Here is a 17882-nt window from a genome sequence, read left to right as displayed (position 1 = left end):
ATAAACTGGATTTGGCTTGGTGGCATTTCTCCTGTTCTGGACAGGTCTACAATTTTTCTTCCCCCTTCAAGGATCGCTGCCTTGTTGTGGCAAGGGGGCTTGCGTAGCTCAGTGAAGCTATGAGCTATGCCGTGCAGGGCCACCCAAGATGGACAGGTCATAGCTGAGAGCTCTGACAAAAGGTGATCCACTGGATAAGGAAATGGCTAACCACTCCACTATCTTTGCCATGAAAACCCAATGGACAAGTTCAAAAGGCAAAACGATATGACGCTGGAAGATGAGCCCCTCAGGTCGGAAGGTGTCCAATATGTCACTGGGGATGAGCAGACGGCTAGTACGAGTAGCGCCAGAATGAATGAAGTGACTGGGCCAAAGACGAAAGGACGCTCAGTTGTGGAAGTAACTGGTTGCGAAAAGACAGTCTGATGCTGTAAAGATTTTTATTCCATAGGAACTTGGAACGTCAGAACCATGAATCAAGGCAAGCTGGATGTGGTTAAACAAGAGATGACAAGACTGAACATCGACATTTTAGGAATCAGTGAACTAAAATGAACAGGAATGGGTGAATTTAATTCAGATGACAAACAGGACAAGAATCTCGCAGAAGAAATGGAGTAGCCTTCATAATCAATAAGAGAGTAGGAAAAGCAGTCTTGGGATACAATCCCCAAAATGACAGAATAATCTCAGTTAGAATCCAAGGCAAACCTTTCAACATCACAGTAATCCAGGTCTATGCCTCAACCACTGCTGCTGAAGAGGATGAAGTTGACCAGTTCTATGAAGCCCTACAACACCTTCTAGAAGCAACTAAATCATATTCCCGACGAATATACAATAGAGGTGATGAATAAATTTAAGGAATTAGATCTGATAGAGTGCCTGAAGAACTATAGACGGAGGTTTGCAACATTGTACAAGAGGTAGCAACTAAAACCAACCCAAAGAAAAAGAAATGCAAGAAATCAAAATGGCTATCTGAGGAAGCTTTACAAATAGCTGAGGAAAGAAGGGAAGGCAAGGGAGAAAGAGAAAGATACACCCAACTGAATGCAGAATTCCAGAGAAAAGCTAGAAGAGATAAGAATGCCTTCTTAAATGAACAGTGCAAACAAATAGAAGTAAACAATAGAATGGGGAGGACCAGAGATCTTTTCAATAAAATTGGAGATATGAAGATAACGTTTCATGCAAAGATGGGTATGATAAAGGACCAAAATGGTAGGGACCTCACAGAAGCAGAAGAAATTTAAAAAGGTGGCAAAATTGTACAGAAGAACTATACAAGAGCGAGCTTAACATCCCTGATAACAACAATGGGGTAGTTACTGACCTGGAGCCAGATATCCTGGAATGTGAAGTCAAATGGGCTTTAGGAAGTCTGAGCAACAATAAAGCTAGTGGTGGTGAGTTGAACTATTCAAAATCTTAAAAGACGATGAAGTAAAAGTGCTACACTCAATATGGCAGCAAATTTGGAAAACTCAACAATGGCCACAAGATTGGAAAAGGTCAGTTTACATTCCAATCCCAAAGAATGGCAATGCCAAAGAATGCTCAGACTACCACACCATTGCACTCATTTCTCATGCTAGCAAAGTTATGCTCAAAATACTACAAGCTAGGCTCCAGCAATATGTGGACCAAGAACTTCCAGAAGTACAGGCAGGATTTCAAAGAGGCAGAGGAACTAGAGATCAAATTGCCAACATACGCTGGATCATGGAGAAAGCTAGGGAGTTCCAGAAGAACATCTACTTCTGCTTCATTGACTATGCTAATGCCTTTCATTGTGTGGAGCACAACAAATTGTGGCAAGTTCTTAAAGAGATGGGTATACCAGAGCATCTTATTTGTCTCTTGAGAACCCTATATGCAGGTCAAGAAGCAACAGTGAGAACCGGGCATGGAATCACTGATTGGTTCAAAATTGAGAAAGGAGTTCAGCAAGGCTGTATACTGTCGCCTTGCCTATTTAACTTGTATGCGGAGCACATCATGAGAAAGGCGGGATTAGAGGAGTCACAAATTGGGATCAGAATTGCAGGGAGAAATATCAACAACCTCAGATATGCAGATGATACCACTCTAATGGCAGAAAGTGAAGAGGAACTAAAGAGCCTGTTGATGCGGGTGAAGGAGGAGAGTGCAAAAATTGGCTTGAAACTCAACATCAAGAAAACAAAGATCATGGCATCCGGCCCTCTCAATTCCTGGCAAATAGATGAGGAAGAAATGGAGATAGTGACAGATTTTATTTTCCTGGGCTACAAGATCACTGCAGATGGGGACTGCAGCATAGAAATTAAAAGACGCTTGCTCCTGGGGAGGAAAGCTATGGCAAATCTAGACAGCATCCTAAAAAGCAGAGACATCACCCTGGCAACAAAAGGGCGTTTAGTCAAGGCTATGGTATTCCCAGTTGCAATGTATGGCTGCGAAAGTTGGACCATAAGGAAGGCCGAGCGTCAAAGAATTGAGGCTTTTGAACTCTGGTGCTGGAGAAGACTCTTGCGAGTCCCTTGGACCGCAAGGCGAACAAACCGGTCAGTCCTAGAGGGGATCAGCCCTGACTGCTCCTTAGAAGGCCAGATCGTGAAGATGAAACTCAAATACTTTGGCCACCTCATGAGAAGGAAGGACTCCCTGGAGAAGAGCCTAATGCTGGGAGCGATCGAGGGCAAAAGAAGAAGGGGACGACAGAGAATGACGTGGCTAGATGGAGTCACTGAAGCAGTAGGTGCAAATTTAAATGGACTCCAGGGAATGGTAGAGGACAGGAAGGCCTGGAGAATCATTGTCCATGGGGTCGCGATGGGTCGGACACGACTTCGCAGCTAACAACAACACAATTTTTCTTAAAGAATAGAAATACAACTTGGGGATAATTTTAAATCCAGCTTTAGTACTGGATGATTCGATAACGTCAATTACATAACATGACTTTCTGTTGTTGTCAATTGTGATCCTTATTCTATAGAAATGAGCTTATCATCATCCATAGTGTGGTTATAACCAGGCTTGTAGATGGAGCTATGACTGAGAACAGCTGTTTCAGAATGCAGCAGACTTTTAACCATAACTACTTATAAGGAGCCTATTTCCATTGCATTAAAAGGTTTTCCCTAGTTTCTGGTTTGTTTATGTTTACAACCTCATTTATGTTTACAACCATACAACTGTGGTTTACAACCACAGTGACATATAAAGCTCCATATTATCTGGATTCAAGATATTTGACTTTTTTCTATATTGAACTATTTTCCTGCTATTGAACGAAGTTCTTTATTAGAAGATTTTCTTAGAATACCTTGCCTCTAGAGTCTAGGCAGATGATTACTTGAAAGATAGCCTTTTCAATGGTGGTTCCTTTGGATGAAGAATTTATTCATCTGGCACTTTCAGGAATATGTCACAAACTGAAGAACTAGCGGTAATTTGTGTACTGTGTTCAGTTATTTAACACTATGTATATATGGAGTATTAGTGGAGTAACAACACTGAAGCTCTTGGACACACTGCAACTTATTATGCAATCATTTTTACTCTGAAATTGTTATGCTCAATGTGAGTAGCCAGATTCAGCCCTTAAAAACTCTTGAGTATCAAAAAGATAACACTTTGAAACTTCTCATAAAAACAGATCAGGAGATCTGTGTAGGTTCTGTGCTCCATAACCTCAGCAGCACAATACAGTGTGACTGAAGAAAGAAGCTGATGTGGCTCACGTCAGAAGAAGAATTATTGTGTGCAGTTAATACAAATATATATACCAAGCCAGAACACGTCCCAGTGGATATCTCATTTTCAGAGATGAGTATCTTCCTCAATAGCTAAATATTGTATATTCTTGTATACACTGTAAATACTTGAAGATAATTATGATACTCTTTCAGTGTACCTTCTAGTATCACTCTTTTGAGACATGTGGAGGAGAAATGTGGTCACTTCCTACTAAGTAGTTCCATACCAATTAGTAGGCAGTGGGGCTGGAGTGCCACCTTTCTGCTCCCTCATTTCCAAAGTCTAGGCCATGCAGGGAAAGTTGTATGTGTTTGTGGGGGGGGGGTCTCTTTCCCCCGTTCACATATTCCAAAGGAAAGGCTGGACAGGTAAGGCTGTGTGTGGCGCGGAGGGGGGGGGCTGCCTTCTCATCACCCCCATCTCCCAAGTTGAAAGAAACCTGTTCAGGCAAGATTAATGAGGCATAGGATAATCCTTTGAGGTAATATGCAGTTTTGGGCTTGGGTGCAGTGCAACATTTCCACAACATGTCTATGGAGTGCAATTCTTGCTGTGACCCTTTCTGTGGCGATTTAAAATGCTCCCTGGACCCCTGCACCTGGGGAAGAGGGGAGCCTCAGGGGCATCTTAGGCTGTTGTGGGAGTGGGAAAGCTACTAAAGTTATACTTTGTAGGCAGAAATGTTTGCACCCACAGATATAATGTTTCAATCTTTCATGTCATTGGTCTAAGAGTCAATCTCCTCCAACAATACGATGGACTAAGAAAAATCTTTACATCTTTGGTGGGTTTGAGGACCTTTTAAATGCTACTGAGTGCAGTTTAACTGGCTTTTCCTTTTAAAAGTTTTACTCCTAAAACAGTAGCTGCTGGGGAAAAAATTAACATAGTATGTATTTTATTTAGAAAAAATAATTTACAAACCTGAAGATTTTAAAAATAAACTAATCTAAGGCCCCCGAAACATTGCATTCAAGAAGGCTTTGCTACAATTGCATAATATTTTGTAGTGTCACAATCCCCATAAACTACTAAAATAAAACTGCTAGATTTTAGAGATCTGAATGTGGACTTCCTCTGTTCTTGCTAATATTATTACCCCAAGCTTTGTATGCATTAGCTATGGTGAATTTCTTAAACAGTACCTCTGCGTTCAAATTGTCTGCAAGGCTTTCAAGAAACTGGCTCTCGATTGGGTTCTGCTGAGTTAGCAGAGTCAGGTAATGGCTGAGTTTGTCATGTGTTGTAATGATGACGCCTTCTCCAAATTTGTCAAACTGAGGCCGTCCAGCTCGCCCAAATATCTGCATGACATCTAAAATTCCAAGGTCAACAAAGGAGCCTCTTTTTGCAGCATAGATCTGTGTTCCCTGGTTGAGGAAAAGTTAATAAAAATTAACATAAACACACAAGAATAAAAGCCAGATAAGCTGAAGATGAAAATTAGACAAATACAGCAGGATTTCAGAAGTGTACTTTAGCTAATCCTTTCATAATCTATGGTATATTTAAATCTTTACTATAAAACTCGACTCCCAAAAGAGAGAATCAGTTTAACAAGCTAAATAAAATCTAGATAATTAACAGCAACCACCATCCCCTGCATACATGTTTCCTTTTGAAAACTACAGCAAATATCTTGTTACATGAAGCTTTACAGATTCTCTCTGTCTTATAAAGAGAGCTGGTATGCTCCTACCTTAATGATAACGGCATGGGCTGGAAGATTGACACCCCAGGCTAATGTAGCTGTACAAACCAAGACTTTGATATAACCACGAGAAAACAAACTCTCCACCAAGTTTCTATCTTGACGCAGCATCCCGGCATGATGAATACTGAACCCATCTGGAAACATTTCACGCAGCTGTTTGTTTCTGGACTTTTGTACCTTTTTATGGGCAAGGGGAATAAAAGATAAAATCAATGTAACATTAATTTAGCACACAAACATAACTAAATACAGATACTTACCACATAATTCAATGACATGTTAAGAATAACAATATATTTCAAGTGGATATTGTAATTCAGATTGATAACTGTCAGCAATGCTAAAGGCCCTGAAGCATAAATGGTCTGAGAGACTATCTGGAGGTTTTCATGGCATGCTTTGGTCAGCAGGTGGGAATCTTGGTGTGGAACTTGCAAGTGAGCAGTACTGTAGTTTCTACATGCACGTCAATATATAAGTAAAGTGTTTGCTGCTTTATTGTACATATCCTACTGACTCATGGACATACGAAACAGACCACTGTAATAAGAAGGTCAATACTTTCTACCCTGCCAGCAGCTCTCCAGGATCTGAGGTAGAGGCCTTTTCCATTACCTTTTACAAATCAAGCAGGCTATATCACAGAGAAGACACAGGCAGTATCACTGGTGTCTTGTTGATACTCACTTTGAAGCTGACATGACTGAATGGATGACATCATCATCGGTTATCACTCTTTTCATTTGGTGTTTGTTAAATATAAATAATAGTGTCTTAGCAAAATTACTTTTTTCCTTATGTTAACGGACCATCTGGTCCCATGTATTATTAAACACTGCAGATTCTAATGCTATAATTTTAAGGAAAACAACAGGTGGAGAGTCTCTGTAGCACGGTACTTGGAACACAGCTTCAAAGTGAGTATCAACAACACACCCAACCCATGTGAAGGTTTAACATTTAATTTAGCATCTGAAACTTTTTTAGCTCTCTTGAAGATGATTGAGCCACACACTTCTCAAGAAACTCTTTGAAAAAGGAGGCTTCTGCCTAGGAAAAAATGATCAGATCAGATCTGGTCTACCTTGGGGAATCCATATGAAGAGGAGAGTATGGTTACTTACTGCTAATTAAAACAGCAGCATTATTGTGTTCTAACACCCATAGTAGTCTGTATATAGAAACTGACTGCATTCCACCTATATTTCCAAATGCTTCTCTCTGTTATGAAAAAAGATTAATAATGATATTTGTGTATTCACCTGCTCACATTACTGAACTGAGAAGAGCAGTACAGGAAATGAGAAGATTTCTGAATATAGAGCAGGTTACTGGAGTACAAAGAAATTGATGGCAGCAGTCAAACTTCTGAATAATGGCCCAGGTACATATGGATTGTTAAAGTGTCTAAGACCCTATGCCAAGTCTGGGGCTAACCCTCCACAGGTGAGCAATTTTCATGACAACTTCCTTCTCAGATGAGGAAGTCACTTTCACTTTTCCATTCCACCCATATTGTGCAAATCTGACCGAGGCAAACAAGACCAATGGCAACTTCACTTTCCCTCTCTACTCTTTCTCTCAACATATCTTCCCAATAAGCGGCTTTTAGGGCACTTCTAGAAGAAGAAGAAAAAGAAGAGTTGGTTCTTATATGCAGCTTTCCGATCCCCACTCTCAAAACAGCCTTCCCTTTCCTCTCCCCACAACAGACACCCTGTGAGGTAGGTGAGGCTGAAACAGCCCTGATATTACTGCTTTGTCAGAACAGCTTTATCAGTGCTGTGGCCAAGGTCACCCAGCTAGCTACATGTGGAGGAGGAGTGGGGAATGAAACCTGGCTCCACACTCTTAACCACTCCTAATCACTACCCCAAGCTGGCTATTCTAGAAAGCTTTGTTCCCATCCTCCTTCTCTCCTTCTCTCCTTCAGGTGGGCTTCAGGTGGAAGCTTCTTCTCTCCTGGATTCTGTGTTGCTTTCTCCCCCATCCCATTTTATCTAGTTTAAAAGTCAAATACAGTTTAGAAATTCTTTGGAATCTCTGCAAATGCCACTAACCTGATACACTACAGTGTGATTCATTGGGGAATGTGAATGGATGTCAGTAAACATACCTATATATGTCTCCCATTAAAAGTTTTGTTGCCTAACTTAATACTCCTTGTTGCCCCTTAAACTGTTTCACTCCCAGAAACACACACACTTCATAAATTCCCTTATGGTAACTGATTATTTGCCTTCAGGTCCAAGATTATTTTCAATTCTTTTGGAGCATCCACAGATCTTTTAATTGAGTAGGGTGATCCATTTTCTCTTACATCTGTATACCGAGCTCTGCAGTATAAATAAAAGGCTAAGGGGGGTGGGGGTGGGCCGAGTCAGGGATTGAAATCTGCAGATTGGACCCTTGCCTCAGGACTGACAAGCGGAGGGGCCAATCAGAAGGTGCGAAGGTGTCAGTCCAGGGGCAAGGGGCCAATTGGAAGACGCGCGCAGCGCAACTTCCGACTGGCTGCTTGCCATAGGACTGACAACAAAGGGGCCAATCGGAAGGTGTGAAGCGCCTTCTGAATTGCCCGTCTGCTGTCAGTCTGGGGCCAACGGGCAATTTGGGAGGCGCACGAACCACACCTTCTGATTGACTGGCTGCTTGCCCTGGGACTTACTGTTCCATGCTGCCCACAGTGCGGGGCAGGAGGCGGGGCAGCCAGCCTTCTGCTGATCCTGCTGCTGCTGCGGCGGCCTACCATCTTGGCCTGGCCGTGATCCAGGGTGCTGCCAAGGACGACGCCTCGCCCAGAGGCAGAAGGCACAGGTGGCTGAGACGGCAGCGGTAAGGCAGCTGTTGGGCCCGCCTCGAAATGCCACGGAAGAAACCTCACTGGCTACCCCAACGGCGTGCATCTGTGCAAACGGCCAGAGCAGCCCCTCTCTCCCCCTGCCAAACCAGCACTCCGCCGCCACTTCTTACCCCTCCATGTCTACACGCAACTCTTTCCCCGCCGCCCCCCTAACCTGCCCCCCCATCAAAAGACCTATGGGCCCTCTGCCTCGCCCCCCTTCCCTCCTTCCCTTTCAAAGCCCTCACATGCCGTCCATCGTTTGCTCCTCCTGCTGCTTCACCGGTCAACCAGCTTGGCTGAGAAGTTAGGAGAGCAGACTTCTAATCTGTCAAGCCGGGTTCAATTCTGCACTCCCCCACATGCAGCCAGCTGGGTGACCTTGGGCTCGCCACAGCACTGATAAAACTGTTCTGACTGAGCAGTGATATCAGGAATCTCTCAGCCTCACCCACCCCACAGGGTGTTTGTTGTGGGGAAAGGAATGGGAAGGCGACTGTAAACTGCTTTGAGCCTCCTTCGGGTAGGGAAAAGCAGCATATAAGATCCAACTCTTTGTCTTCTTCTTCTAGTCTCTTATGTAAGCACAAGAAGAGACCTTCCAGATCAGACCAATGATTCATTATCTAACTTCCTGTGGCCAACCATTTCTCTGGAGGTCCACCAACAGGACATAGAGGATGAGGTCTTCCCCTGATGTTAGCTACTGGCACTGGTACTCAGAGGTTTACTGCCTATGAATCTGGAGATTCTGTTTATTCTCCATGGTTAGTAGCCACTGATGATCTTACTGTTTGCTTCTAGTAATCATTGTATCCACTGGCAGCAAATTCTATAGTTTAATGACTCATTCTGTAAAGTAGTTATTTCCTTTTGTCCTTACCATATTAGCTTAAAATTGCTTTTGCAATTTTCCTGTATACAAATTTCCTGTATAGGTACTACTTTTGGAAAGAAGGAACCTCTAATTTTAGCTTAAAAGATCACAACTATATAAAAAGGTAAAGGTATCCCATGTGCAAGCACTAGGTCATGTCTGATCCTTGGGGTGACGCCCTCTAGCGTTTTCATGGCAGACTCAATATGGGGTGATTTGCCGGTGCCTTCCCCAGTCATTACCGTTTACCCCCCAGCAAACTGGGTACTCATTTTAGCGACCTCAGAAGGACGGAAGGCTGAGTCAACCTTGAACTGGCTGCTGGGATTGAACTCCCAGACTCATGGGCAGAGCTTTCAGACTGCATGTCTGCTGCCTTACCACTCTGCGCCACAAGAGGCTATATCACAACTATATACACAGAGGCAATTTCACAAACCTGTAAATATACAAGACTACTTCAACAAGGCATGGTTTGGAACAGATACTCCTAAGTAAGAGAAAAGAAATGCTGTCTTTTCCTTCCAAGCAATACCAGGTACCAAGGAAGTCATTCACCTTGAGAACTTTTAGATGGATAGTTAAACTTACAAAGATCTGATCTAACAGTAGGACATAGAACTCAACACTTTCATGAAGTTATGGAATAAAAATTTGAAATTTAGTTTAATTTAGCTCAAAAGCAAGAGAGTAATATTTGTGCTAATGACTTTAGAACAGCCAAACCCTACGCTCAATTTATAACTTGGTCTCAATTTCTTATTTCCTTTGGCGGCAGTTTGTAAAGCATGAATATAAAAAATTACTTTTGGAAGCAAAAAAAAAAAAAAGAAAAGAAAAAAAAAAGAAATTTAAGATTCCTCTCAGGATACCACATATAGTCTTTAGCCCTAGATAACATAGCTATCTGGATTTATATTTATGCAGCCTTGTACAAATAAGCCTGTTATAAATAAACTAGAAATAAAGCCCATTTTATTTTGAAATAAAATGGGTGCTAGGGGCCAGTCCCTGGGGAAGCCTTTGCAGGCTGAAGGCTTCCCGAGAGTCTGGGACGCGGGGGCGAGTGGGCCGCAACCTGGGGTGTTCTCCTGGCCGCAGGCTGGTCTCCTAAGGCGAGCCACCCCCCCACCCCGCAGCGTCCCGGGGCCTTCTCCCGGCCCCAGGAGCGGCCTCGCCACTGATGCGGCGAGGCTGTCCCTTGGGCCGGGAGAAGGCCCCCACCGTCGGTGCCCCCCCATGGGCAGGGTTCCCGGGGCAGGAACCTTTCTCCACCTTTCTGAAGGTGGAGGAGGAGCCGAGCCCTGCGGGCTGCCAGCTCAATCTGTGAGATGTGGCCACACAAACAAAAACAGTTACCCTTAACTCTGTCTGCTCTTTTCCTGAGCTAGACCTGAGCTCTCTCTACTCTCTCCCTGAGACAGAGCTGAAATGAACTCCTGCTACATTTCCTTCCAACATGCCATCCCTTCTCTCAGGTTGGATGTTGGAGTCACACTTCCATTTTCCTCTTTAAGGATAGGTCAGCCTTCTGTCCATCACAGGGATCTCTGAATGACCAGCCTCTCTGCAGCCCCTTCCTTTTAAACATACAGTGCAGAACAAATTGGAGACAGCGATCATCAGGTCTGCTGGTCCCGCCCAACCTTTCCAAGCTATGAAACTGGCCAACAGTTGCAGTGGTATTGAATCACTTGGTAGAAAACCAAAGCAAGAGAGTCCTTCTGTTTGTGCCTCCCCCACCTTTGTACAATAGACACTCCAGTTTATTGCTGTTTCTTTGCATGTCAAATTCAAACAACCAAGAATAGCTTTTCTGAAACCTCTAAAGCCATCTAAGATACATTGGCTCACACTAGGTGTTATTTATCTTACATTAAAAAAACAGGGCTGCTATGCAAGGTTACTGGATAGGTGAAGGTAAGCATGTCAGCATATAAATCAGAGGACTGTACATCTTCACATAGTTTGGGTTGGCGTGTATGTATAGCTGACCATGAATACACAATTGCCTAAAGTTATCAAAGTCCTGACAAGGCTAAGAGAAAAAGAAAAGTTCTTGTTAAAAAAATTCAACAATGAGAAGATAATAGGATGTGATAATTAGTGATAACATTTGAGGATGAAAGTTTACCCTGTGGTACCTCCCCAAAATAGATTGTAATAAACTACCATGGAACTCTGAGGCATGACCTTGGGCAGGTCACATACTCTGAGCCTAACCTACCTCACAGAATTGTGAGAATAAAATACTAAAAGTCATTCTGGGCTCCCACTGGGGAAAAAAAACAGGCTATATATGAAGTTAATAAACTAAAAAGACAAAGGCACATCAAAGAATTCCTTGAATACTACCAACATGCACATTTCCAGTGGGATTATAAAATTTTCATACTGTTTTCATGAAAGTTCCATTGTAAACTGCTGTGAGCCACAAGGGAGAGTGAAATATAAAAAAATATAATATAATAAAATACAATGAAATAAATTAATACTTTATTAATGCTTTCTTTGTATAATTCCACTGTTAATAATATAATATGTACTATCAATCATCAATCAATATGTTATAAAATATAATCATGACTATGTAATGGAAAAGAAGAAAATATACTGTGAACAAAAAATGCCTTGCAAATCACTAAAAACAGAGTTAATATGCTTATACTTTGATGTAAAATGGTTCAAAACAGCAGCACCCAGGTTCCTATATGGAAGACACAACATTACAATCTGCAATAACAGAAAATCCACAAGGTGGCTCCCAATACTCAACATTAAGCATATATTACATCCACATCTTTTATAGAGCTACACTGAAAATAATATTGAATGTTAAGAATTTTCAGCATTCAGAATTTAATAGAAATCGTTCTGTAGAATGGACATAAGGCAGACAATGGGTCTCTCCTTCCTTTCAGCCCTTGGCAGTGCATATTATTTATTTCTAATTTATAACCCACCACTCCCTTGACCAGCTCATGGTGGTTAACAATAATATAAACCCACAATAAAATCCCATAAAAACATAAAAAACACAGAAAAACAGTACCATATTCTGGCAGTGGACTAACCCCCCCATCCCATGCCCACTCACAGAAGATGTATAATGCCTTGGGGGGGGTATATAGGGAGTAGCATAAATCTTATTCGCTTGAGGGAGAGCCCAGATTTTAACAGGCCTGGCCTCAAGAGCAGGGCCTATAAGATGCAGAAGAGCTCCATCTTATAGGCCCTCGTGGAACTGCGTGAGTTCCGTCAGGGCCCTCAGTCCCAGGGCCCTCTGGGAGCTCATTCCACTAGGTTGGGGCCAGAACCGAAAAGGCCTTGACCTGGATATAGGCCAGGCAAACTTCCCCCAGGCTAGGGATCTACAATAAGTTTGCATCCACAGAACAAAGTGTTCTACAGGAGGCAAGCAGGTAAGTGGCCCCTCACTTAAGTGGTGCTCTGGCCACAGACAGCCTTAAAGATTAATACCAAAACCTTGAACTTAATCCAGGCTGCAGCTGGCAACCAATGCAGCTATCTCAGCACAGGTTGGATATGGGCCCCTCAAGATGTACCTGTGAGGACCCTAGCAGCTGCATACATACATATGAACATACACAGAGGGGTGAAAATGAAAATAATAATTCATTAGCATATCTTCTGCAGATGAAGTTTTGTAGATTGTTTTGTAGTAAACAGTTTTAGGACTTCTTGTGATCAAGGTCAGAAAATAAGCATTAACAGAAGAATGCATCTTTTGTTTTCATTGTTTAACAACCAACATATAAATTGTATTCTCAATATTGTTTCCTAGCATCATTTTCTAAGTGGCTTTCAAAACAAATTTAGTTTTGTTCTCATGCTACACAATGAACAGAGAGTCTTTCAACACAACAGCTTTCATTCTACATGGAATAATATTTTGACAAAAGGAAGGTCTAGTGGATTTTTTAAGACCCTGACTGAAGATAACCTACCCTTTCAATTTTAAAATAAAATCCCCTACTGGAATTAATAAACATGTATAACTGATAAGTAATAGAAACACACTCTCGGGAGGGGGGGGGCTTTATAAAGAAATTATCCTCAAAGTATAATTTAACCATTTTAAGGTTTTCTCTACATTCAGGATTTGAAAAGTTGAAGTAATTTGAAGAAAAAAATAGGGCCATGGGAGAAATTTGAAGAACCCATGAATCTGAACAAACAAGAAACACTATCCTGAGGTCCAATGTGTCGCAAATTTATTTAGAGGTGTCAAAATCCAGTACGAGAGCCAGTTTGGTGTTGTGGTTAGGAGTGCGGACTTCTAATCTGGCATGCCGGGTTCAATTCTGCGCTCCCCCACATGCAACCAGCTGGGTGACCTTGGGCTCGCCACGGCACTGATAAAACTGTTCTGACCGGGCAGTGATATCAGGGCTCTCTCAGCCTCACCCACCTCACAGGGTGTCTGTTGTGGGGAGAGGAATGGGAAGGCGACTGTAAGCCGCTTTGAGCCTTCTTCGGGTAGGGAAAAGCGGCATATAAGAACCAACTCTTCTTCTTCTACCCTAGATAAGGTAGTTTATTAGTAAAAAAAGATGAACTAACATTCCCTAAACATACCGTATTTGCCGGCGTATAAGGCGACTGGGCGTATAAGACGACCCCCCAACATTTTCACTCAAAATATGGAGTGAGCCCAGTGGGGGGGAGCTGCTCGCCGCCGCTCGCCCAGTGTGGGGGGGAGCTACCACCGCCGCCGCTCGCCCAGTGGGGGGGGATCTACCGCCGCCGCTGCTCGCCAGCGCTGCTCGCCCAGTGGGGGGGAGCCGCTCGCCGCTCGCCGCCGCCCGCCGCCGCTCGCCGCCACTGTGAGCCCAGTGGGGGAGAGCTGCCGCCGCCGCCGCTCGCCACCGCCGCTCGCCCAGTGGGGGGGGGAGCTACCGCCGCCGCCGCTCGCCGCCGTGAGCTCAGTGTCGGGGGGGGAGCCGCCCGCCGCCCGCCGCCCGCCGCATCCAGACTGGTGCACCCGGCGTATAAGACGGCCCCCCCACTTGGAGGCATGTTTTTGAGAGGAAAAAAGCCGTCTTATACGCCGGCAAATACGGTAATTAAGTTTGATCCTGATAGAGCAGTCAGGAGCATGCTACATGGTTATATGCTCCCTCCCCTGAAATATTTCCCACTTGAAATGTAAATGCCTACTAGCTGCTTTAAGAATGCATGCTGATACAGACAACAACTGCTAACAAAGAGTTGTAAATGGGACTCTGAGCTGGATTATAATCTTGGTTAAGTAGGTATTAGGGATGGGCATGAACTGGTTCATGAGGCCCAGTTCATAATCCTAGAATTGATATTTGGGGAAGGTGCCTTCCTTACACATTTCCTGGACTTTTGTTAGTTCAGTTGTTTGTGCCATTTAAATCCAACAGCTGAGCAAGGTGGTCCACCCATCAACTGTTAGGTTTAAATCATGGCAAGCTATTTAACCCTTCCCAGGTGATTTCTCCCCCTTTCTCCTGGCTGTGGCTTACTAAGGTCAGGAGAATGGTGGTCTGAACTGTCCGGTTTGGTCCAGGGCATGTTTGTTTCGTTCAGTTTGGAGTTTGACTTGGGACTACCTCAAATCAGATTTTTGTTTGTTTGTGCCCACCCCTAGTTAGTATTTATGGGTTAATGTTTCTCCTGAAGTAATTCTTACTTGCAACATAACCAGCCTCCTCACACTCGCTTGCCTCCTTCATATGAAAAGAATAATAAACATCTAGAACCAAGTCTACCAACTGGTCTAGCCTATGAGACCTGGCATATAGTTATGGTACCATTAATCATGTATAGTTGATTTTAATTGTTTTAATTAATTAATTATGTTTATGTAGCACCCTCCCCGAAGGCTTAGGGAGGCTCACATAAAACAGAAACTATACAGATGACCTAATTTAACAATAATAAAGTGATAACAACAAGCAACGTAGAACAGTAGAAAAATATGGAAAACAACTGTATTTTATGAATGCTGTAAACTGCCCCAAAACAACAGGATCGATAGGGGCGATCTATAAATGTAAACAATAAATAAATAAATATTATATTCAATAGATTCATAGGATGGTTTGTATTCATGGCCAATAGCAATGAGTTACATTTCAGATTTCTTGAAGCTTACCGTATTTGCCGGCCTATAAGACGAATGGGCGTATAAGACAACCCCCCAACATTTCCATTCAAAATATAGAGTTTGTTACATTACATAACAGTACCTGTCCTTGTCACCATTGTACAGCCGCAGTGCAACCGCAGCGCCTCCGGCCTGCCCCTGCATCTCTGTAACCGGCACTACTGCGCAAGTGTGCATGTGCGAGCTCTGCGTAGACAAGGGGCGAGCTGGAGTGCCGCTGCTTCCCACTGAGCAGAACGGGACGGTCATGCCGAAAATGCTGGCACCCCTATCTCACTGCTGATGCTCGCCGCAGCCATGCTGGATACCGCGCGATACTGGATGGCATGCAGAATGAGGTGGACGGGCACCAAGAGGCCACTATGGGCACTGGGCGGGCATCAGGAGGCCACTGTGGGCAGCTATGTCTATCCCCCCCCCCACTTGGAGGCATGTTTTTCAAGGGGAAAAAGTAGTCTTATACATCAGCAAATACTGTAATTATCAATGAGCATAGTGTTGGAATGCTGATCAGATAGTTCTGTTTAAGTCAGATTTGATTTTTATACTGCCCTCCTAGCAAGACGACTTCAATATGTTTCATTCAGGTACTAACTAAGCAAATTATCCTACAATCTTTAAATTAAACGTTAAGGTGATCCTTTCAACACTCAAAACATTAGAGGAACCCACAAACCTGGTTAGCCTAACATTTAGGAGGATATAAGAGAAAGAGGTACTAACCACCTGGACTTTCCCCCAACAGCATTGAAGTATCATAACCTATTTCTTAATTTGAGTAAGTTCCGGCTAGGATGTTACAGAACACCATGGTACAGATGTTTACCTATTAAGTTTTCCCTACTGGAGCCATTAGCACCATGTTGTTATGGAAATTCACCCCATTATCTCAGTGGTGTCAGACAACTCCTTTATAGCATCTGCAGTACCTTCTATATCTCTGAAAAGATACATTTGTTTTGCACCATAAACAGGCTGATAAAACTACTCCAAGCAGCATAAGTGGATGGGAATATTGTTTTACATTATTCCACAGCAATTATTACAGTCACAATATATTGTGTGGGGATATGTTGCATTGCGGCAATATACAACAGTTTGTAAGTTTTATCTAAACATTCATGAATGTAAACAAATCTTTTCAATTTCCCCCCAAAACTCAATGTTGCAGGCCCTTCAGAAAGAAAAGTCTATACACCATACAGAGTTGTAAGAAGAATGTTGAGTTGGGTTAAGTAGACTCATTCTTTTCTTATGACAGTTACTTGAGCATTTCAAGAGAGGGCAGTTTTACTCAATTTTCCCTTTCCATGCAGCCTCCTGTTATATGTTTGGCATGTCTTGAGTGCATACCTTGTATTAATTTATTTTGTGAGTTTGTGAAAGGAACCTCAAAGGCCGTTTATATTTTGGCAGGAAGACCTAATAATAAAAAAGCCACTGACTTCTATTTGAGTAGTGCCTTACTTTAGTTATGGAATGTTGTGGGTATAAGTCTCTATTAACTATACATACCACACTACTATTTACTATACATACCACACCACCAGCTACATGAACATAATGGAGTAGCTAGAGATGTGTTTGGTAAATCACACATCTGTGAGGTAAATTATGCTACTGTTAAGAGCTATGCTTCTACCTGCCTCTGGTGAGCTGTAGAGACACTCCTGATTCTTCATCGCCCTGGTATTTAATTCTAATTTGTCCATTTGAAGGTATCAAGAAAGAAATTAGATATAAACAAAACTAGACTTTTATTTATTTCCCTGAAGCGAAATAAAGGTTTTGGTGTTCATTAAATGACTGCCACATGAGGTGGGGCCAGCCAAAAAATGGCAACTGCAGTTTTCCATCAGTCAAACAGTAAAGATCCTTGCTGCTGTCTAAGCAATGCTTTCTGCACAGCCAGCTAAATCTTCAGTAGCCAGTCATAAGCCTTGCTGGGCAAAAGTTCCATCTGCCCCCACTTACTTTCTAAAAATATTTGGTGGGTGCCAAGAAAGGTATCAGCAGGTGCCATAGTGTTGGTGACCATTGAACTACAGAACGTAACATTATGGAAAGAAAGATTCAGACAGAAACTGTCAGGCTACCATATGACAGACACCCACAACATTTAGAGAAAAACAGTTTTTGACCGTCAAAGCTCCCTTAGCCAGATATACGTAGGACTGGAGATCACTATCTCCAAGTCTCTTATCCCAGTATGAAGAACTGTTTTGTTTGTACCCCACTTCTCTCTACCCAAAGGAGTCTCAAAGTGGCTTGCAATCACGTTCCCTTCCTCTCCCACACCAGTCACCCTGTAAGGTAGGTGAGGCTGAGAGTTCTGAGAACGGTAACTGGCCCAAGGTCACCCAGCTGGCTGCATGTGGAGGATTGGGAACTTGAGCCTGTCTCTCCAGATTACAGGCTACGACGATTAACCACTGCACAAAGAATGCAACTCCCCCTTGTACCTTCAGACTGGAATGTAATGACTCAAGGATTCACATTCCTACTTGTCTCTTATGAAGAGAGCTTTGATTTTTGAAAGTTA

The 17882-nt window shown here is 42.9% G+C and overlaps 1 protein-coding gene across 2 annotated transcripts in view; it reads right to left on the bottom strand.

Annotated features, from left to right (window-relative positions):
- ASCC3 (activating signal cointegrator 1 complex subunit 3) overlaps positions 1-17882 on the bottom strand; it is a 303036-nt gene that overhangs the window by 129962 nt on the left and 155192 nt on the right. For both annotated transcript variants that reach the window (XM_077303437.1, XM_077303430.1), the window contains exons 15-16: positions 5450-5641; positions 4896-5120 (exon numbers count right to left, since the gene is read on the bottom strand). In XM_077303437.1, the coding sequence (XP_077159552.1) occupies positions 4896-5120; positions 5450-5641 (417 nt within the window). The remainder of the gene's footprint in view (positions 1-4895; positions 5121-5449; positions 5642-17882) is intronic.

The sequence above is a fragment of the Paroedura picta genome, chromosome 1 (assembly GCF_049243985.1).
Source record: "Paroedura picta isolate Pp20150507F chromosome 1, Ppicta_v3.0, whole genome shotgun sequence".
NCBI lineage: Eukaryota > Metazoa > Chordata > Lepidosauria > Squamata > Gekkonidae > Paroedura > Paroedura picta.
The sequence above is the reverse complement of the archived record's forward strand: the minus strand, read 5'-3'. Positions and strand labels throughout refer to the sequence as shown.